The 19,418-nt window shown below is 37.1% G+C and overlaps 1 protein-coding gene across 1 annotated transcript in view; it reads left to right on the forward strand.

The window, feature by feature from the left end:
* The window catches only part of ANK3 (ankyrin 3, node of Ranvier (ankyrin G)), a 272,063-nt gene that overhangs the window by 171,402 nt on the left and 81,243 nt on the right, over positions 1-19,418 (forward strand). Inside the window, exons 26-27 of the mRNA XM_011953463.1 lie at positions 12,733-12,839; positions 17,961-18,185. Coding sequence (XP_011808853.1) covers positions 12,733-12,839; positions 17,961-18,185 — 332 coding nt within the window. The remainder of the gene's footprint in view (positions 1-12,732; positions 12,840-17,960; positions 18,186-19,418) is intronic.

Here is a 19,418-nt window from a genome sequence, read left to right on the forward strand (position 1 = left end):
TCTCCCCCATCCCTGGAAAGGGAGTATCTTAAACCAGTTCAATTTGGTTTTCTGTCAGTACTAATGTGCTTGCTGTTGGTGGTAATGAAACCTGGTAGGAACAACCACATATCAATGGAAACATAAAAAGTCTAGCATCTTAAAGTGCCATTCAACCTTGAGATTCTATTATTTTATGCTTTCTCTCTAAAATTAAATAAATCCATTGTTAACAAAAGAAAAAGAAAATGAGGAACTATGATTTAAGAGAATGCTATAAACTTGGGTTTTTCTTTTCTTTTTTTTTTTTTTTTTTTTGAGATAGAGCCTCACTCTGTCACCCAGGCTGGAGTGCAGTGGCGTGATCTCAGCTTACAGCAACCTCTGCCTCCCGGATTCAAGCAATTTTCATGCCTCAGCCTCCCCAGTAGCTGGGATTACAAGCACGAACCACCACGCCTTGCTAATTTTTTTTGTATTTTTAGTAGAGACGGAGTTTTACCATGTTGACCAGGCTGGTCTCAAACTTCTGGCCTCATGTGATCCGCCCACCTCTGCCTCCCAAAGTGCTGAGATAACAGATGTGAGCCACCACTCCTGGATAAACTTGGGTATTTGTAAACAAAAATTTTAGAAAGGAGCCCCTTGCCAATTGATCACTCTCAAACGAACACCTTCCATTTCCTTACAGTTCTGTTGACTTAGGGACAGTGTATCTATGAGAAGAGAGGAATAGGACAGCTGTTTGGCCCTGCTCTCTGTCTGAGTAGATTTCTTTCTTTTGAAGACTTCCTTTTCAGACCAGATTTGCCTACCTGGTTTGTTCCTGAGGGGACTAGTGGCAAGCCTTCAATAGTGACTGGTGTAGAAGGCTTAGCTGGACTATGATGTCAACAGTTGCACTGGCTGTTTGAATGCTGTTTGAATGGAGAACATTCTCTAAGTGATATTGGAGGCCTCATTATAGCCATCATGTACAGGAAGGCTGCTGTCACATCTTCTACCCCATAACTCTTCTCATTTATCTCACAGGCAAGGATCCTGATTCCTTTGGATTGGACTTGGTCGTTTTTGAGGCTAAGGATGATTTCATATGCATTTGGTCATATAATGTGTAATGTACAATTGGATATGTTAGCAAGTAGTGTGAAAATTGGAGAGTTCTTCAGAAGAAACTACCTGCTTGTATTTTCAAGATCTAGGCATTTTCAATTATCTCAGTAATACGAAGGGGAAAGAATACCTAACCCAAAAGACTGCCTATGCTAACAGTCAGATTTTCCTCCTCCACCTCTCAACCCTATTCCACCCACACTCCCACCCCCATCTCCCACACCCATTGGCATATAAACCTTGCTATTTCTTTCATGTAAGCTAATTTCTAAAGGGGGGTGCTCAGAAATGTGCATGGTGGCAGAAGCTAGGCAGCCTCAGATTAAAGATTTGCCAGAGATAGTCCCCCTAGAAGATAAGCACATTTGACTGGTGACATTTAATAGGCTGCTTTCTCTCTTCAAAATGCTTTGCCAGCATTACTCAGGTGATCCATTCAACACCTCTCAAAGACTGGTCAGCAAGATTACAGATTTTTTTTTTTTGTTAAGGCAGAGAGGTTAGTATTATGATTTCCTTAAGGTAGTGCAGTTAGTTTTGATGTCTCAAACTGGGTGTTGACACACTCACCTTCCACCCTGACCTTGATTCACTTTCTTTGTTCAAGTTCATAACCAGATTGTCTTGAAATCAATCCACTTTGGAAATTTAACGTAGTTTCTTTATGTGCTATTCTCAAATAAAATAAGTCTTAAGAGTAATAGGAGTTGACTTCAAGAAAATAAATACTGTAAGGGAAAAAAGACCTGCTTTTTCTATTATAGTAGGACTTTAATTTTTATTTTATTTTACTACTTGTGTCAGGTTTCCTTTTATGGAATCCGTTTCGTAAAAGTGTTTCCATGTAGTTGTGCTGGATGTTTAAACCTGCTACTATCGATCTGGGTAGGAGTTTGCCATTTCACTCAATATCCACCGCACATCACAATAATTATAATACTTAATACGGTACCTGCCACAATATTTTATTAAATGCATCATCTCCTTTCATGCTTTTGGCTACCTAATGGAATGGGTATTGTGATTACCACTTTACGGACAAGGAGGCTAGGGCTGTGAGGAGTGTTTAGCTTGTCCAGTTAAATAGCTTGTCCACAGCTATTAGGCGGTAGAGCTGAAAACAGACTGTAAATCTGATGGGTGCTTAAACTCATTCTCCTCCTGGCCACTACGCAATAGTGCCACTCTAATAAGCGAAGCATAGCAGATCTGAGTAAAGCAGATTAGCCATGGGAAGAATTGATGCATAGACAAGTATTTTGCAAAGCAAAAACACCGCTATTATTTTTGTTAATCCAGCAGGCAGCTCTGACTTCTCCCTGTGGTGTGAAAAGGATATGCTATCCTAAATATCTACATAGAGAGAGGCAACATTATAGAAATATAAGAAATAAATGATCTTCAATTATTAAAAATCTAGAGGTAGGCTGGGCACAGTGGCTCATGCCTATAATCCCAGCACTTTGGGAGGCCGAGGCGGGTAGATCACTTAAGCCATGAGTTCGAGACCTGCCTGGCTAGCATGGTGAAACCCCGTCTCTACTAAAACTACAAAAAAGAAAATAAAATCAGCTGGGCATGGTGGCACATGCCTGTAATCCCAGCTACTGGGGAGGCTAGCCGAGGCAGGAGAATCGCTTGAACCCAGGAGGCAGAGGTTGCAGTGAGCCAAGATAGATCGTGCCACTGCACTTGAGCCTAGGCGACAGAGTGAGACTCTGCCTCAAAAAATAAAATAAATAAGTAAATAGCTAGGGTATGAGATTAGCATCATCTATGTTTTTGTTTTCATGGTAATTTAGAATTTTCAAGTCACTTTCACATTACTTGGGCCATTCCCTTCTCACAGTGAATCAGGGCAATTAATATTTTTTACCTGTCACTCTAATGCGGAAATGGAGGTTCAGTGAGTTTTCTGACTTGCCATTCACTGGACTATGGAGTGACAGTGCCTGACTCAAACCCAAATCATCTTATTCTTTGTGTGGGGAACTGACTCTCTCATGAGTTCCCCTGCTTTGGCCCTGTCCAAGTTGTGGCCATAGAGTGAAGTTATCCCTGATAGCCCTTTACTTTCTGTGGCTCCCAGTCTGATTGTGTCATCCAACTGTTGCTAAACTAAATTGTATTTACAGTCTTCCAGAATTGTTGCACTGAGTGTTGCATGTGACCTGTTACTGGGAGATTTGTGGTTGCTGTTAACATTAGCCTGTCAAGGCCACCAGTTAATATGCAAGACCACCTTCCCCCATAGGTGGTAGAGCTGTTAAGATAAGGAAACTTGCAGAGTTAGTTCTGGTCCTTAACTCATGTCATCTAACACTGGAGGTTGACAGTCAGCAACCTAAAGAATTACTAATATTGGAGTTAATTCCATTTCCTTTTTTCTCTCTCTCTTGCAAACACTTTCTTGACCCTGCCTCTTTTCTTGCCTGCCTAGACAATTATTTCCAGACCTGGGCATTTGGGTGTGTCCTTGTTTGTAAGGCCAGTATGTACTTGTTCTCCTCTTTCCTCTGATGAATAGGACTAGTGAGAAACTATTTTTGGAAAGTATTAAGCTCTTGGAGACAGTGATATCATCATTAGTCAGGCTTTGGACTCTATTAAATAATGTGCGTTTTCAGTTTAATAATCCTTGACATCACTTCCAAAATGAAAAGTGATTGCTTATTCATATTATCTTTGGCATGGGAATAAAAATTATTAAAAATTTAATGTGAATTTTTCTTTAACATAGTGTTCTATTAAAGCCACCCAGTGCTAGGTGTTAACTTTGTATTGCCTGGTTTTTGAAGTCTCTCTAAACCTCAGTCTCTTCATCTGTCAAATGGCTCCATTACTCCCAGGGCTAATAGGTTCTGACAACTCAAACAAAAAAATGAATGTATAGGGCTAAGTCAGTCCTTGGCCATTGAACTAATGCACAGTAAGTTGTGGTATTGCTGTTAACAAAGGGATGTAAATATTTTGAGTCAATAAATAAGACCTAGGCATTGATAAGATGCATTCTTGAATGGCTTCCATTGGTGTGATAAAAGCATCCTGTGTATATTACTACAGTGCCCCAGTGCTGGGACTGGAATATTTTTATTTTTGCTGTTTTCCCCCATAAATGATCAGATTGTAACAAATTAGCTAATTAATATAAGTGAAAGTCCTTTGAGAAGTATGGAAGGCTTTACACATATAAGGAGACGCTATTATAATTCCATGCCAGCACCAGCACTGCATTAGTGCCAGACTTTGACTTATGTTTTCTTTTATCTCCATATCAACCATCCCCAATTTGAAAATGCAGAAGCGAAGGCTGAGAAAAGTTGAGTAATCTGCTAATGATCACAAAACCAGCAGGTGATGCTGGGGCATCTCTGAAGGAGCTTTCAATAAGTAAAGATAAAGAAAGGTCAATGGCAAAATATCTCCTTTATTCCTGATGGAGGCCAGGCGAGGACTAGCTTAGTGTCTGAGCCATGAGGGCCTGCTAACTGAACCCCTGAGATAGGCACACTCCCCTACCTGTTGACTGTGGTGCTGGCCCAGGCCAGGCACACTCTTTGCAGAAGTAGGCTTTGGAGAGAAGAGGAGGCTGCTCACTCTCTGTGCCCATAGATTGAAAACTGGATCTGAGCAGACCCTTCCCAGCTACCTTTCCCAAATCTGTCACTCAGATACATCACTTTAATTTCCAGGGCGAAAGTGAATATAAAGGGGCAGGGAGAGGCCCACAGTTACACAACTGAGTTGTCTTTTCAAACTGGAAAAATCGGGAATGGGAAAGAAGTGTTTCCATTAACAAGAGGCAAAGGCAATTTCCAAATCTAAGTCTGTGACTCAACTTCAAAGCCAAGCTTTTCCATTAAGCCCAGGCAACACCCCTCCTTGCTGAGGAAACTTGAAAGTCGGGTCAAGTTCGTCTTTAACCATCATCATATGTGGTATCCTGTTTATTATTTTTATTTTAAATTTTTGTAAATACATAGTAGGTATATATATTTATGGGTGACATGAGATGTTTTTATACAGGCATGCAGTGCATAATCACATCAGAGTAAATGGGGTATCCATCACCTCAAGCATTTGTCCTTTGTGCTACAAACAATCCAATTATGTACTTTTAGTTATTTTACAGCATACAATTAAATTTCTTTTGACTATAATCACTCTGTTATACTACCAAATATTAGGGTCTTATACTTTTTTTTTTTTTAAAGAAAGGGTCTGGCCCTGTCACCCAGACTGGAGTGCAGTGGCACTACCTTGGCTCACTGCAACCTCTACCTCCCAGCTCAAGCCATCCTCCCTCCTTAGCCATCCAAGTAGCTGGGACTACAGGCACACACCACCACGCTTGACTCTTTTTTGTAATTTTTATAGAGATGGGATTTTGCCATGTTGCCCAGGCTGGTCTTAAACTCCTGAGCTCAAGTCATCCGCCCACCTTGGCCTCCCAAAGCGCTGGGATTACAGACATGAGCCATGCACCCTGCCTTTATTCATTCCTTCTGTTTTGTTTGTTTGTTTGTACATTTTAACCATTCCCACTACCCTCCACCCCCCGCACTCCCTTACTACCCTCCTAACCTCTGGTAACAATCTTTCTACTTTCTATCTCCGTGAACTCAATTATTTTAATTTTTAGCTTTTACAAAGAGGTGAGAACATGAGAAATTTGTCTTTCTGTGCCCAGCTTATGCTAACATAATTACCTCCAGTTCCATCCATGTTGTTGCAAATGACAGCCTCTCATTCTTTTTTATGGCTGAACAGTACTCCATTGTGTATACATACTCCATTGTGTATGTATTTTCTATTTCTATTCATCTGTGGATGGACACTTAGGTTGCTTCCAAATCTTGGCTGTTGTGAATAGTGCTGCAATAAATATGGGAGTGCAGATGTCTCTTTGATATACTTCTTTTCTTTTGGGTATATACCTAGCAGTGGGCTTGCTGGATAGCATGGTAGCTCTATTTTCAGTTTTTCAAGGAACCTCCAGACTGCTCTCTGTGGTGGTTGCATTCCGAGCAACAGTGTAAGAGGGTTCCCTTTTCTCCAAATCCTGGTTAGAATTTGTTATTGCCTAACTTCTGGATAAAAGCTATTTTAACTAGGGTGAGATTATATCTCATTATGGTTTTGATTTAAATTTCTCTGATGAGCAGTGATGTTGGGGACTTTTTCACATACCTGTTTGCCATTTCTACATCTTCTTTTGAGAAATGTCTATTCAGGTCTTTTGCCCATTATTATTAGATTTGTTTTTTCCTAGAGAGTTGTTTGAGCTCCTTATATATTCTGGTTATTAATCCCTTGTCAGATGGATAGTTTGTCAATACGTTCTCCCATTCTGTGGATAGTCTCTTCACTTTGCTGATTGTTTCTTTTGCTGTGCAGAAGCTTTTCGGCTTGATGTGATCCCATTTGTCTATTTTTGCTTTGGTTGTCTGTGCTTGTGGGGTATTACTGAAGAAATTTTTGCACAGTTCAATGTCCTGGAGAGTTTCCTTAATGTGTTTTTTTTTTTTTAATAGTTTCATAGTTTGAGGTCTTAGATTTAAGTCTTTAATTCATTTTGATTTGATTTTTGAATATGGCGAGAGATAGGGGCCTAGTTTCATTCTTTTACATATGGCTATCTAATTTTCCCAGCATCATTTATTGAAGAGACTATTATTCTTCTAATGTACATTCTTAGCACCTTTGTCAAAAATCAGTTCACTGTAGATGTATGGATTTATATCTGGGTTCTATATTCTGTTCCACTGATCTATGTGTCTGATTTTTCCCCAGCACCATGCCGTTTTGGTGACTATGTCTCTGTAGTATAATTTAAAGTCAGATAATGTGATTCTTCCAGTTTTGTTCTTTTCACTTAGGATAGCTTTGGCTGTTCTGAGTCTTTTGTAGTTCCACATACATTTTAGGATTTTTTTTAAATTTCTGTGAAGAATATCATTATTTTGATAGAGATTGCATTGAATCCATAGATTGCTTTGGGCAGTATGAACATACTGTTAAATATTTAACAATATTGATTCTCCCAATCCATGAACATGGAATATCTGTTAATCACTTTATTTCTTTTTATTTATTTATTTATTTATTTGTAATTTTTTTGAGATGAAGTCTCGCTCTGTTGCCCAGGCTAGAGTGGAATGGCACGATCTCGGCTCACTGCAACTTCTGCATCCTGGCTTTGAGTGATTCTCCTGTCTCAGTCTCCCGAGTAGCTGGGATTACAGGTGCATGCCACCATACCTGTCTGATTTTCTTTTTGAATTTTTAGTAGAGATGGGGTTTCACCATATTGGGCAGGTTGATCTTGAACTCCTGACCTGAAGTGATCCACCCACCTCAGCCTCCCAAAGTGTTGGGATTATAGGCATGAGTCACCACTGCGCCCGGCCCTGTTAATCATTTTAAATGTCTATTTGTTCAGTAATTAAATAGAGGCAAAGTTTTTTGCTAGTACTGCGGTGTGCTATGCACAGTTACATGTCAGAACAAACGTAAGTGAATAGTTGAAATTTTATATTTCGGTTTTAAGTAGATTCTAATCTGTAGGAGTAAGTCTTTACAGACAGGTAGCATGGAAATGAAATACTAATTCAGTATCTATATAAAACCATAGGTTCCATTGAATTGCTTCATTTTATAGTTAGATGGATGCTCCGTAGGAAGTGTATTTTGTTTGCCTGTATTTAGGTTATTAAACTTGAGTTATGTCTGTTCATAAACCTGAGCAAACTTCTCTGAAAACACAAAACTCAGAAGAGAAAGTACTAAGGTACCTAAAAACATGTTTAAGTGTTACTATCTGGGACAAATATTGGGACATATAGCTCAAAATAATATAGCTCATTGTTTTGATCAGGTATGAGATTTGTTCGTGTTACAACAAAGCTTCAATGAGTGGCAGAGTTGCAAGAGTAGAGAAGTTAAGAAAGGACTCAGAGGGATGTGGAATCCATGTCCTGGCACACTCTGGCTTTGATAAATATTACATGATTGCAGTGATACCTTTTTGTGAGATATAATTCATTGTTTCAATAATTAATGGCACCAGTGCATGTTTCTAACAGTACGAAAGGTAAATAATTTACTGTAATCACCAAAGAGGAATGATATTATTTATTTATGAGAACTGTTTTTTAAAAAATGAATCTTTGTGAAAAATAACCTTAGGCTCCCCAATATAGGAACTGTAGCTTGCCCTCCATTCCACTCATGCCAAAAAAATTAAAGGAACGTCACTACTTTGTGTTAAGTATTTTGCCCTACTCTGAAGGTCTGTTGGTTTGGTTCTCCAAAAGTCGGTATAAGTTGTTGTTAAATAAGGCCAGACTGAAACCAACACCTCATCTTTGGTTAACCCATATAGAATTTGAGAACTTTCCTAAATGGTTTATTGCCTTTGGCAGGTTAGAATCTTGGTTTCTTGGATTCTTATTAGAAGCTTAATTGCACACCCATTCACTAGATGTGTCCTTGCTCATTAAATGCAGATAAAGCTGTTCCTCATTCGTTTTTGCATTTTCCTAGGACATGGGTGAGATAGTGACTTGCATATAATTGCTCTACAAATTTATTTTTCAATTTGACTTCAGGGCTATTTTTTTAAAATCTGTGTAATTCAGAGTAAGTTTTTAAATTTAGATTTTATTATTACCAAAGTTTTGCAATTAAATAAAAAGCCGTATCATTCTACAAGACATACTTGTTAGGAAGAAACATAATCCCCATATACACCTTCAGCCCCCAATTTCTCCTTTCCAGAGACAAGTGCTTGGAATAATTTTTGATGACTCTTATGATGTGCTTGCATATCTCTAAATACTACATGTATATTGTTCTTGTTGATTTTTCTCCATTTCAGGAATGATTTATTGACTTCCCCAAATGAAAGCTGAAGCTTTAATTTTTTCCCACACTTTTCCTCCCCAACCATGCACACTTTGTATCCTCTCATTTCACCAAACAGTTGTAATTTATTTTGCTTATAGCTGTATTTGATGCTTATCTTGTTACGCCTATGTAAATGTTACATATGTGGCTTTTTTTTTTTTTTTTTTTTTTTTTTTTTTTTTTTTTTTTTTTTTTTTTTTTTTTTTTTGAGATGGAGTCTTGCTTTGTCACCCAGGCTAGGGTGCAGTGGCACAATCTCAGCTCACTGCAACCTCCACCTCCCAGGTTCAGGCAATTCTCCTGCCTCAGCTTCCCAAGTAACTGGGATTACAGGTGCAGGCCACCACTCCCAGCTAATGTTTTGTATTTTTAGTAGAGAAGGGGTTTCACCATGTTGGCCAGACTGGTCTCAAACTCCTGACCTCAAGTGATCTACCCATCTCAGCCTCCCAAAGTGCTGGGATTACAGTCATGAGCCACCGCGCCCGACCTGATTGCTTTTTCTTTCCAGCACAATATTTTATTTTCCCTGGGGTTTTTTCACTTGCTTGATGTCCTCTGTGCATATCAATAGTCCAACCCCAAAACTCTCCCCAAGGTGTACATATCTCTCAATATGTTCACATTCATTAGGTGATCTATCTGTCTTGTCTACTTACCTCATCTTGCTTAGAGTTTCTTACTTATCATATTCCTTGTAGGTCCACTGCACACAGATGTGCTCTTGGGGTCTTCCTTCATCATAACCATGAAAATTCCCTTTGATTTCTCTTGTGTTGGAGTCCATGACCTCCTTTTTCTTGGGTTAGTCCTTCATTTTGGTGGAGTACATCTTCTGGTAGTTTCCTCAGAGAGTGCATGAGAAAAACGTTTCTTAAGGTTTTATATATCTGAAAATATCTGTCTAGTTCATACTTGTGTTTAGTTTAGCTGGTTATAGAATTCTGATTTGAAGTCATTTCCTGTCAGAATGTTGAAGGAATTGCTCCATTGCCTTTTACCTTCATGTTTTGCTGTTAAAAGTCTGGTACAGTCACTCCATCAGTGACCATTTTTTCTCCCCATGTTTATAGACTCTGTCTTTGTCTCCACATTCGGAAATGTTACAGTGATGTACCATAATGGGTTCTGTATTCACAGTGCTGGCCACTCACTGGGTCATTTGACTCTGGCAAACTTTGTCTTCAGCTCTGGAAAAGTTTCTTAAATAGTTTCCTTAATTTATTTTCCTTTGTTCACAATTTTTTTTTTTCTTTCTAGAACTTCTTTTTTTTAGACTGAAGAGGAGGATTTGAACCTCCTGAACTTATCTTTTGCTTTCTTGTATTTCTTCTCCTGTTTTCTAGAGTTAAAAATTTCCCTATACTTTCTAGGGTTTTTTCAATGTATTTGTTACTTTCTAAGAGTTATTTTTCCCTGAATGTTTCTTTTTTTTTTTTTTTTTAAATAAGTAGTCTGTTGTTTCATGGGTGTAAAAATATCTCATCTCTCTCTAGATATTAATGGATAATTTTAAGTTTTCTTCTCCCTGAAAAGCCTGTTTCCTCCAATTTGCTTTCCTTCTGTTTGCTTGTTTGTTTTGTTTTCATACTAGATGCTTTTCTCAACTGTCTAATGACTGACAACTGTCTACTTATTAATAAGCTCATTGGAAGCTCTCTATATCTTGTAGAGGTTGTCGTCTGTGATTTCCACTGAAGTAATAAGCCAGAACATTTCACTGGGAAATTCCAGTGGGCAGGTCAGAATCCTCAGAGACTTCCCATTTTTCTGCCTAGAACTCTGTCCCTAACTGTGTCTGGGAGACCAGTAAAGGAAGGCAGGGAGTCTGAATATTCAGTATACAATCCCCATTTTCAGTCTGGTGCCTCTAGCCTTCTAGTCTCCTGCCTTTAGTCTTCTGCTAGGGTTGGTGGTAGTGATGGCAGGGGATCATTATTTGACAACCGAGGGGATTATGAAAGTCAAATCACTTTTTAAAGATAATTCTAGCCAATCCTGTTTCTCTGCTGATGTGTTTTCTCTTATTCTCTCTGTCCTTTCTGTGTGTGTATTTTTAAATATGTGACTGTCATTTTACTGAGGTTTCAGTAGGAAGCAGACCAGGGGGGAACTGTGGGCTAAAACCTTTTATCAGATTTGGTACATTCTTAGCCATTATCTTTCCAGATACAGCTTCTACTTTATTCTCTTCTTCTCTTCTATTTCTAAGGGTCCAATTTACACTTATGTTAAAATCTCTCAGTGTTCCACGTCTTGTACTGTTTTCTATTTTTTTTTAACCTATCCTTCATTTTGTATATTTTTCCATTTAGGGCTCTAACTTAACCCTGTTTTATATTGTGTCTATGTCAAGAACCGACATTGTATTTAGCACTGAACCAATGCCCATTTGATTCCTTCTTATGTATATTCTAGTGTTCTATCCCTTTTAATTTATTTTCTCTATCTTTCCGTGTGTTTTTGTAAACATACTAATCATAGTTATTATAAAGCACTTATTAGCTTACCTCAGAATCTGGATGGCCTAGGAGTCTATTTATAGTGTCTATCTAGCTCGGTTTGGTTTTATTGCATTTTTCTGTTTTTATCCATCCACTCTGACCATGCTTGGCAATTTTTCACTTTATGCTAGACATGGTGTATAAAACATTGTGGACACACTAGACATGGTGTATAAAAAATTGTGGACACACCCAAAGGTGATCTATTCCTCCACAGAATGTTTGCCCTCCCTCTGCTAGGCAAATAGAATAGTGAATTTTAATTCAGTAAAGATTTTGCTGAAATGAGGCTGGTCTGCAGCCCTGGCGAAAGCTCACACTACTTCTGTTTTCCCCTCAGCTCACCAGCCTCCTTATTTAAAATTGTGGTATGATCTTCAAATCTCTTCCCATTATAAGTTCTAAACGTTTAGGTCATTTTCTTATTAACTGCCAAAAATCTCCATTATGCTCTTCAGAGATATTTCTGGTTAGGATTTGAGCTTCCTGTTCTGCACAGCTTCAGAATTCAGCACATGTTCTTAGCAGGAAACTGTAGCATGCTTGAGGCCACCCAAATCTCCACCAAAACTCTCCTGGCTTTTCTATTCAACAACAGTGATCCCTGTAGGTTAAAAGTACAAATCTGTTTGCACTGGTAACTGACAAAAGCCTGTAAGTTAAAAATGGGCAATAGAAAGTCAACTCAACTCCTGAAGATGTTTCCCCTCCCAGAGTTTGGTAGTTCTTTTAGTTCTTGATGCTTCAGTCGCACTCTCTGCTGCATTCAGATACAATTTCTGTATTTTATCTGGCTTACTTGGCAGAAGCACTAGGTTGCTACTAGCTACTCTGCTCCACTTGGAACCAGAAGTCATCAAGATTGAATTTTTCGTTTTTTATTTTGAGAATTGGGAAAAAAAATTACAGTGTTATAGGATTAATTTGGAGACATGTTGAAGTGCTTAAAATCATAGTTGGAGTTAGTTCTATGATATTTCTTTGCCATGTCAGTTACCCAGGGAGCTTTCTTAAAAGATTAAAATAAAACAAGATATCAATAGACTTTATTTTCTAACATTATGATACTCAGATTTCAATGTATTTTTATAGAGGAGAATTTAAAAATTATTTATGTTGAATGTAAGTCTATCTGGAATTAGAAGAATATGGATATATTTTATATGTGTAGAGAAACCAGTCTTGTATGGTTTGTTGATGTAATTTAATTTACCATTTTATTTTTCAGCATCTAACATTCACAAGGGAATTTGATTCAGATTCTCTTAGACATTACAGCTGGGCTGCAGACACCTTAGACAATGTCAATCTTGTTTCAAGCCCCATTCATTCTGGGTAAGTAACCTCAATGTCACTTTTCATTATCCTACTACATGAACAGTGAATTCATTATTTACAGTTATAAATTCACATCAACAAGCTTCATATATATGAATATATTCATGTATAAAATGTATATTCATTAGTATATGTGAAACATATTTGTAAATCATTATTAAATTTTCTTTCTAGGTAATTCTGTATGAGTTTTTTTTAAGAAAAATTTAATTTTGTTAGAAAAAATAATGAAATTATTGATACAACAAACTTTCCTGGCTATTCTAATCTTCTAGGTCTTTACTTTTACTTTTCAGAAAATTTCCTTTTTAAATTTTTTAAAATTTGAAACATACTGATTTTTCTCCATTTTACTTTTCTATTCAAAAGACATTTTTCTAGGTATCTGATTTTTCTTTCCAATAGAAAATTAAATATGTAAGTATGCCTGTTAATTTACCTTAACTGACTTTTGTGCTTCCCTTAATGATAGAAGAATTTCTGTCAAATTTTAGTGGTTGTTTTTGTTTTTGACTGGGTCTGGCTCTGTTGGCCAGGCTGGAGTGCAGTGGTGCAGTCTTGGCTTACTGCAACCTCTACCTCCTGGGCTCAAGCCATTCTCCCATCTCAGCTTCCTGAGTAGCTGGGACCACAGGTACGCACCACCATGCTCGGATAATTTTTGTATTTTTTCATAGAGATGAAGTCTCACCATGTTGCCTAGGCTGTTCTCAAACTCCTGAGCTTAAGCAATCTGCCCGCCTTTGCCTCCCAAACTGCTGGATCACAGGCCTGAGCCACCACACCCAGCCAATATTTAGTTTTTAAATGAGCAGTAAGCTCTGGTATTGTCATTTTTTTTCTCATATGATACAGGTCTTTGATTTGACAAATGATTTGTTTTGTGTGATTTTCCTTTTAAAAGAATATATAAATTTGAACTTTCCAGTTGGTGCCTTCTGCATTTCTGAAATAAAATTACAAATAAGTTGTGTTAATTTGTAATTAGAGAAAAAGAAATGAATAAAAAGAATAAAGGTATTTACTTAAAAAAAACCATTTTTTTTTACATGAGGAGACAGCCCCCTCATGCTGCCTCCCTGGTCAATGGAATTTGAGGCAGGAGGCTAAAGGGGGACCTGCTTTAGTTACTGAATTAATAAATTAGTGTTTCTTTAGATACTGGATTCTTCATCTTTGGGTAACTCAAATTTGGGATAATTGACATCCATATAAGTAGAATCAAAATAATTCATTAAAATGATGAATATCTCAAAGTATTTTTGCCTTTGAAATTGGCATTTATGTCATAAGTTAATTGTGGTCAAGGACAAGGGCAGATTATTTTGGAATTAAATAAATTAACAATAATTAACATGCATGAAGTGCTTCATATATTATATGAAGTATTTGCTGCTGCTCCTAATTAAAATAAATTGTAATAGCTAATGTTTACTTACTTCTTGTCATGTGCCTGGCATTGTGCTAAATCTTTTACATGTGTTGTCTCATTTATATTTACTTGAACTTTATAATGATTCTGTGAGGTACATATTACTCATTATCCTCATTTTACAAATAAAAAATCAGACTCAGGAATGCTTCAGGTTAAAGTATAGTTATAGATTTTGGCTTTGTAATACTACAATTCTGAGAAACAGATCAATATCATTCAAATGGGAATAATTGACATGAAAGTGCTTCATAAATTATAAACTTTATGGTGGCTTTTGAGTTATTAACATTGCATTTCTTTAACTCAATTAGAAAAACCTTGAATTATTATAATTTTAAACTGCTAAAAATATTTATATAATTTATATTCGATGCATATCAGTCTAACGTTAGAAAAGCAAAAAAAAAATCAGATTCAAGAAGGAAAATATACAACATTTGGGATACATTTAGGGAGCAAACATGTTGAGTTTTTTGAATCACGCTTGATGAATTGCCACCATATTTCAAAGACTCGAAACTATCACTTTGTATTCTCTGCAAATCAAAGACAAGGTACTAGGGCTTAATTTAGTAAACTGAGAAGTTGAAGAAACATGATAGTAAAATCAGAAATGAACTTTCCCATACATTAAAAACAATGAAGTATTTGAGTATGCAAGTTATCTCCCCTTCACCTTGAATGTTATTGACGTTATTGAAGACAACAGAGACAATAGACACGTGCAGGAAAGCAAAAGTTATGGCAGCAGGTGTGGGCTTATTTGAAAAGGAAAATATAGACCTGATGTAGACTTAGAAATATTTCACTGATGCCAGATCCTTGCAGTTTATGCACCTACGTAAGGCAGATATTTTTCTAGGTTGTCCCACAAATGCCAAATGCCCTTGTTTCATTTTCTGATGGTTTTTATTTTTCCTTTGCTTGTCATTGACATTTTCTGTTGCTTGCTTCTAATTATATTACATTAATTTTTCCCATTTGCTTTCTAAATTATTTTGCAGCTATTCTTCTCCACTTCCTCAGTATGATTCAAGGTGATAACTGTGTCCTTTATGTGAACCATCCTTGTTGTATTTTTAATTTATGTGAATTTTTCCCGTAGTTAGATCGTGTCAATGTCTGTAGTATATCAACATTTGTCATCCTGCTGTTCCTAAAACTAGAAACATTCGTGTATTAGTGTTAGGATCATTTGTAGAATTTGTGCTATAGTTTCAATATTAATAAGATACAAATATTATTACATATTACCTTTTAATTTGTTCTATAAGTTATGTTGCATGACTTTTTTACATGGAATATGTAAGACGGGTTTGTAAAACAAATCACTGTATTTTATAATGTTATTAAATAATAGGACCCATGTCCTGTTTAATGAATAGTCCCACTTTTCCTCAGTCTCTTGACTCCATGAAGTTGAGAACCTCAGAACAATAAATGGTTGCTGATGAGCCCCAGCCATGCACTGTGTGCTATACAGAACACAGAGAAAGAGACACTTCCAGTTTGTTGTTAATATCATCTTAACTAGTGTTTTTTCCATTGGTTCTGATATTCTTTGCAGCTGAGCTATTTTTATTTTAATTCTGATAAACTGTACCTTCAGTCCGCTCAGCTCCAATCAGCTATCTACCTATCTATCCACCCATCAATTAGTATTAGCAACCAAGTCTCACCTACACAGTTTCTAAGCAAAATAGTTTTATTCATTGATTTATTCAGTAAATATTTATCGTGTCCCTATTTTGTGCTAGAATTGTGCTTGGCTCTCCAGCTCAAGCAGTGAACAGGACAGACCCAATCAGAATTACTATCTAAGTTGTTGAGACTCAGCGGTTGCCAGGGCAAATATTCCCCTCTCAGTGGAAGCACTCCAGTGTCCGTGTATGTGTGTACTGACACAACTGAATCTTCAAGCCCAACATTTGTCGTGAATCGTTTTAAATCCATTCTGTTACTATTATTCCTAATGAAAAATTGATTTCGTAGTTACAACTACTAAATGCAGGGAATGATTCAATTTTGTCTTATAATATTGCCATATTGCCTCGTTACTGAATAAAAGTAGTTGTTAAATATACATATGTCTAAGAAAATGTAGGCAGCCCAGAGCAATTTCAGGTGAGCCTCATGTCTTTTAGCATTGGTAACAATTCATCCCAACACTTGTACAAGTGAACAAGCATCTTTTTCTTTGACTAGGGAGGAGTGATTTTTGTTTTCTTTTTGTTTTTGAGAGAGTCAGTGTTTTCCCCTTTAACTTGATTAGCATAGTGGTCCCAATCTCCCAAAATCGATAGAATGTTATAAAAGACATAAATTAATTCAGAGCAAAATGGTTAAATCCAAAACGAGCAAAAGGGTGTGAAGATGAATCCACCTTACTGATGAGGAGAGTTGGTTCTAGGAATCTGATGGGCTGAAAAATGATCGCCAGCCCATTGCCTCTCCCTGTGGGGATCACAGGCCAGTTTGCTTGAAAAGGTCACTCTTTCAAGGTCAAGAGGTATCATTCTTCAGAAGAGGGTCCCCAGCTAGGGGTCTTAAATTCTGTTTGCAGGATGTTAGCATTGTTTTTAGAGGAAAAAATAGTAAAGAATTTTGATGGATGGGATTTTTTTTTTTCCCCAAAAACACTTTAAGAATTCAGACAATTTTCCAGTTATCACCATTTTGTACTGTGCTAGTAATCTATATTTTCATATGGGGAAACTAGAATACAGGGATATATTTGTGTTCCACTATCTGACCTTAACTCTTCCACACATTGAACTCACCGATTGATGTTTACTTATAGCTCTGTGGTAGTAACTGTGTTAAAAGTCTGTGATGATGATAGTGGAACCGTGCATACGTGATAGAAGACAGTGATTCCACTGTGCTTCTCCCCAAATATAACAGTTAATTTCTTTACACTGCCATACCTCTTAATACATGCGGACTGTTTTTTCCTTATTAGCTTTAATAAAAGGCCAATGACAGAATTACATAATTTGGAGCCACTTTCTAAAAGTCTAAGTTCCATTTTTTAATTGTATAAAATATTCAAATTTAGGTTATTTCAGACAGCTTTTAAGCCCATATTTATACTGAAAACATTTAATCCCTTTCCATCAAAATCACCTTAGCAAATCTAGTCATCTCCTGCTTTTATTCTTATATTCTACTTTATCATAGTAAAAATTAGTGTTGGTATGATTAAATATACATTCATTTTATGAGTCATAAATGTCAAGACATACTGTGGAGTTTCATCTTACTTGTAGGAGACCATATGGCAGCATATGGCAAAAACCACTCATAGTTAAAATGACCTTTGAATATAAAGACCACAGTTTTTTTTGTTTTAAATGCATGAGAATCCTCTTAATAGACAGTTTTTTACTCCAGTTTTGAAACCTCCCTTATTCCTTCCATTTGAGCCTGGTAAAGTAGTTGGCTTTTCTGTTTGGGGGCCATGTTCTACCAAAAATAAGTGTGTTTCAGTTTTTGCAAAGTACACAAGTTAAATGCATGTTTGATGTGACTCCACCGTATTTACTTCTGGTTTATCTTTAAAGAGAGGAAATGATAGCTACGTTGTCTGTCACTTTAAATAAACTTTAACATTTAATTTCAAAACTTGCTGTGAACACGGTTTATTTCCATCCTTGAATTGGCCTCGGATCTTCTCCCCACAGGTTTCTGGTTAGCTTTATGGTGGACGCGAGAGGGGGCTCCATGAGAGGAAGCCGTCACCATGGCATGAGAATCATCATTCCTCCACGCAAGTGTACGGCCCCCACTCGAATCACCTGCCGTTTGGTAAAGAGACATAAACTGGCCAACCCACCCCCCATGGTGGAAGGAGAGGGATTAGCCAGTAGGCTGGTAGAAATGGGTCCTGCAGGGGCACAATTTTTAGGGTAAGTTGTTTTGTCAATGTTAACCTTGGCCCTCACAACGCATCTTTGATTTTCTTTACCCTTGTTAACTCCAAGAGTTAACTCTTAAAACTGCTTAGTTGGACCTGATTGAGTATACTTTTTGTAAAGTGTCAAAGGTCACAAAGCTGTGTGATTCTGTGAAAGGCTAATAGGCTGATACTTTCTTAACTCAGTTTGCTGGTCAAGGCTTTTACTAACCGAGAAGCATGTTCTCTGCTCAGCAAGTGCACGGAACCCCAGTGGTCCCTGTAGAAGTCAAGGCACCATTCCAGGGAAAAAATGCAGATGCTGGAATTATTCTACCGCATTGAATATATGGCTGCTTTGGGGACATGTCTTTTTAAAGAAAATTTTTCGGGAAACAGTTCATTGTGATATGGTATTTTACAAAAAGGAAAAATAAATTTAATTCATTTTCTGAGGTGGCACTTGGGTGCAAATCAGGCAGGCTCTGTCGTGACTGACAGTTTGTTCACAATTTCCCCTTCTCGTTTCTCTTTCTGCTGCATGGATGTTATTCAGTAAACTGCATCTTCCTACCAATCCTCCCCCTGTAAATGAGGGTGAGAGCTTGGTTAGCCGAATCCTGCAGCTTGGGCCTCAAGGAACAAAATTTATTGGGTAGGACCTTTATAGACAAGATACAGAATGTCTACAATTTTTTTTTCCATTTTCAATTTTTTTCTGTCACACCCATGGTCTGATTCTTGTCTTAAGTTTATTTTTATTTTTTAAGTTTTTTTTAAATGCTTTCAGTTGATGTGTGTCACTGAAAGAAAAAAAAATCATAGTGGCTTGACTTAATGTAGCACCGCTACCTATCTTGTGCTTTTCAAGCATGTGGAATTCACTGCAAGCATTCTGCTTCCATAACTTCGTGCTTTTGTAAACCTTTCTTTAATTTGAAATGTTTCTTCTGAATATGATAGTTTTTAAAGACAGCGACAGTCTTTAACCCAGTGTAAGAGAAGGTATTTGCAGGCTTTGAGTCAAAAGTTGCTATAAATTATATGTCTGTACACCTGTGTGTGTGTGCGCGTGCATGTATGTGTGTGTAATCAGATCTTTTAGAAGCACATGAGTACTGTGTAATTTTTTATGGGCTTTGAGAAGAAGTCATCAATAAGTAAACTAATTTTGAAAAGTGTTGGGACAATAAGATATTTAAATAAAAGTAAATAAACAGCAGATAGAATATTCTTTTAAAGTTAT

Source organism: Colobus angolensis, unplaced genomic scaffold (genome assembly GCF_000951035.1).
Source record: "Colobus angolensis palliatus isolate OR3802 unplaced genomic scaffold, Cang.pa_1.0 Scaffold361, whole genome shotgun sequence".
Taxonomy (NCBI): Eukaryota; Metazoa; Chordata; class Mammalia; order Primates; family Cercopithecidae; genus Colobus; species Colobus angolensis.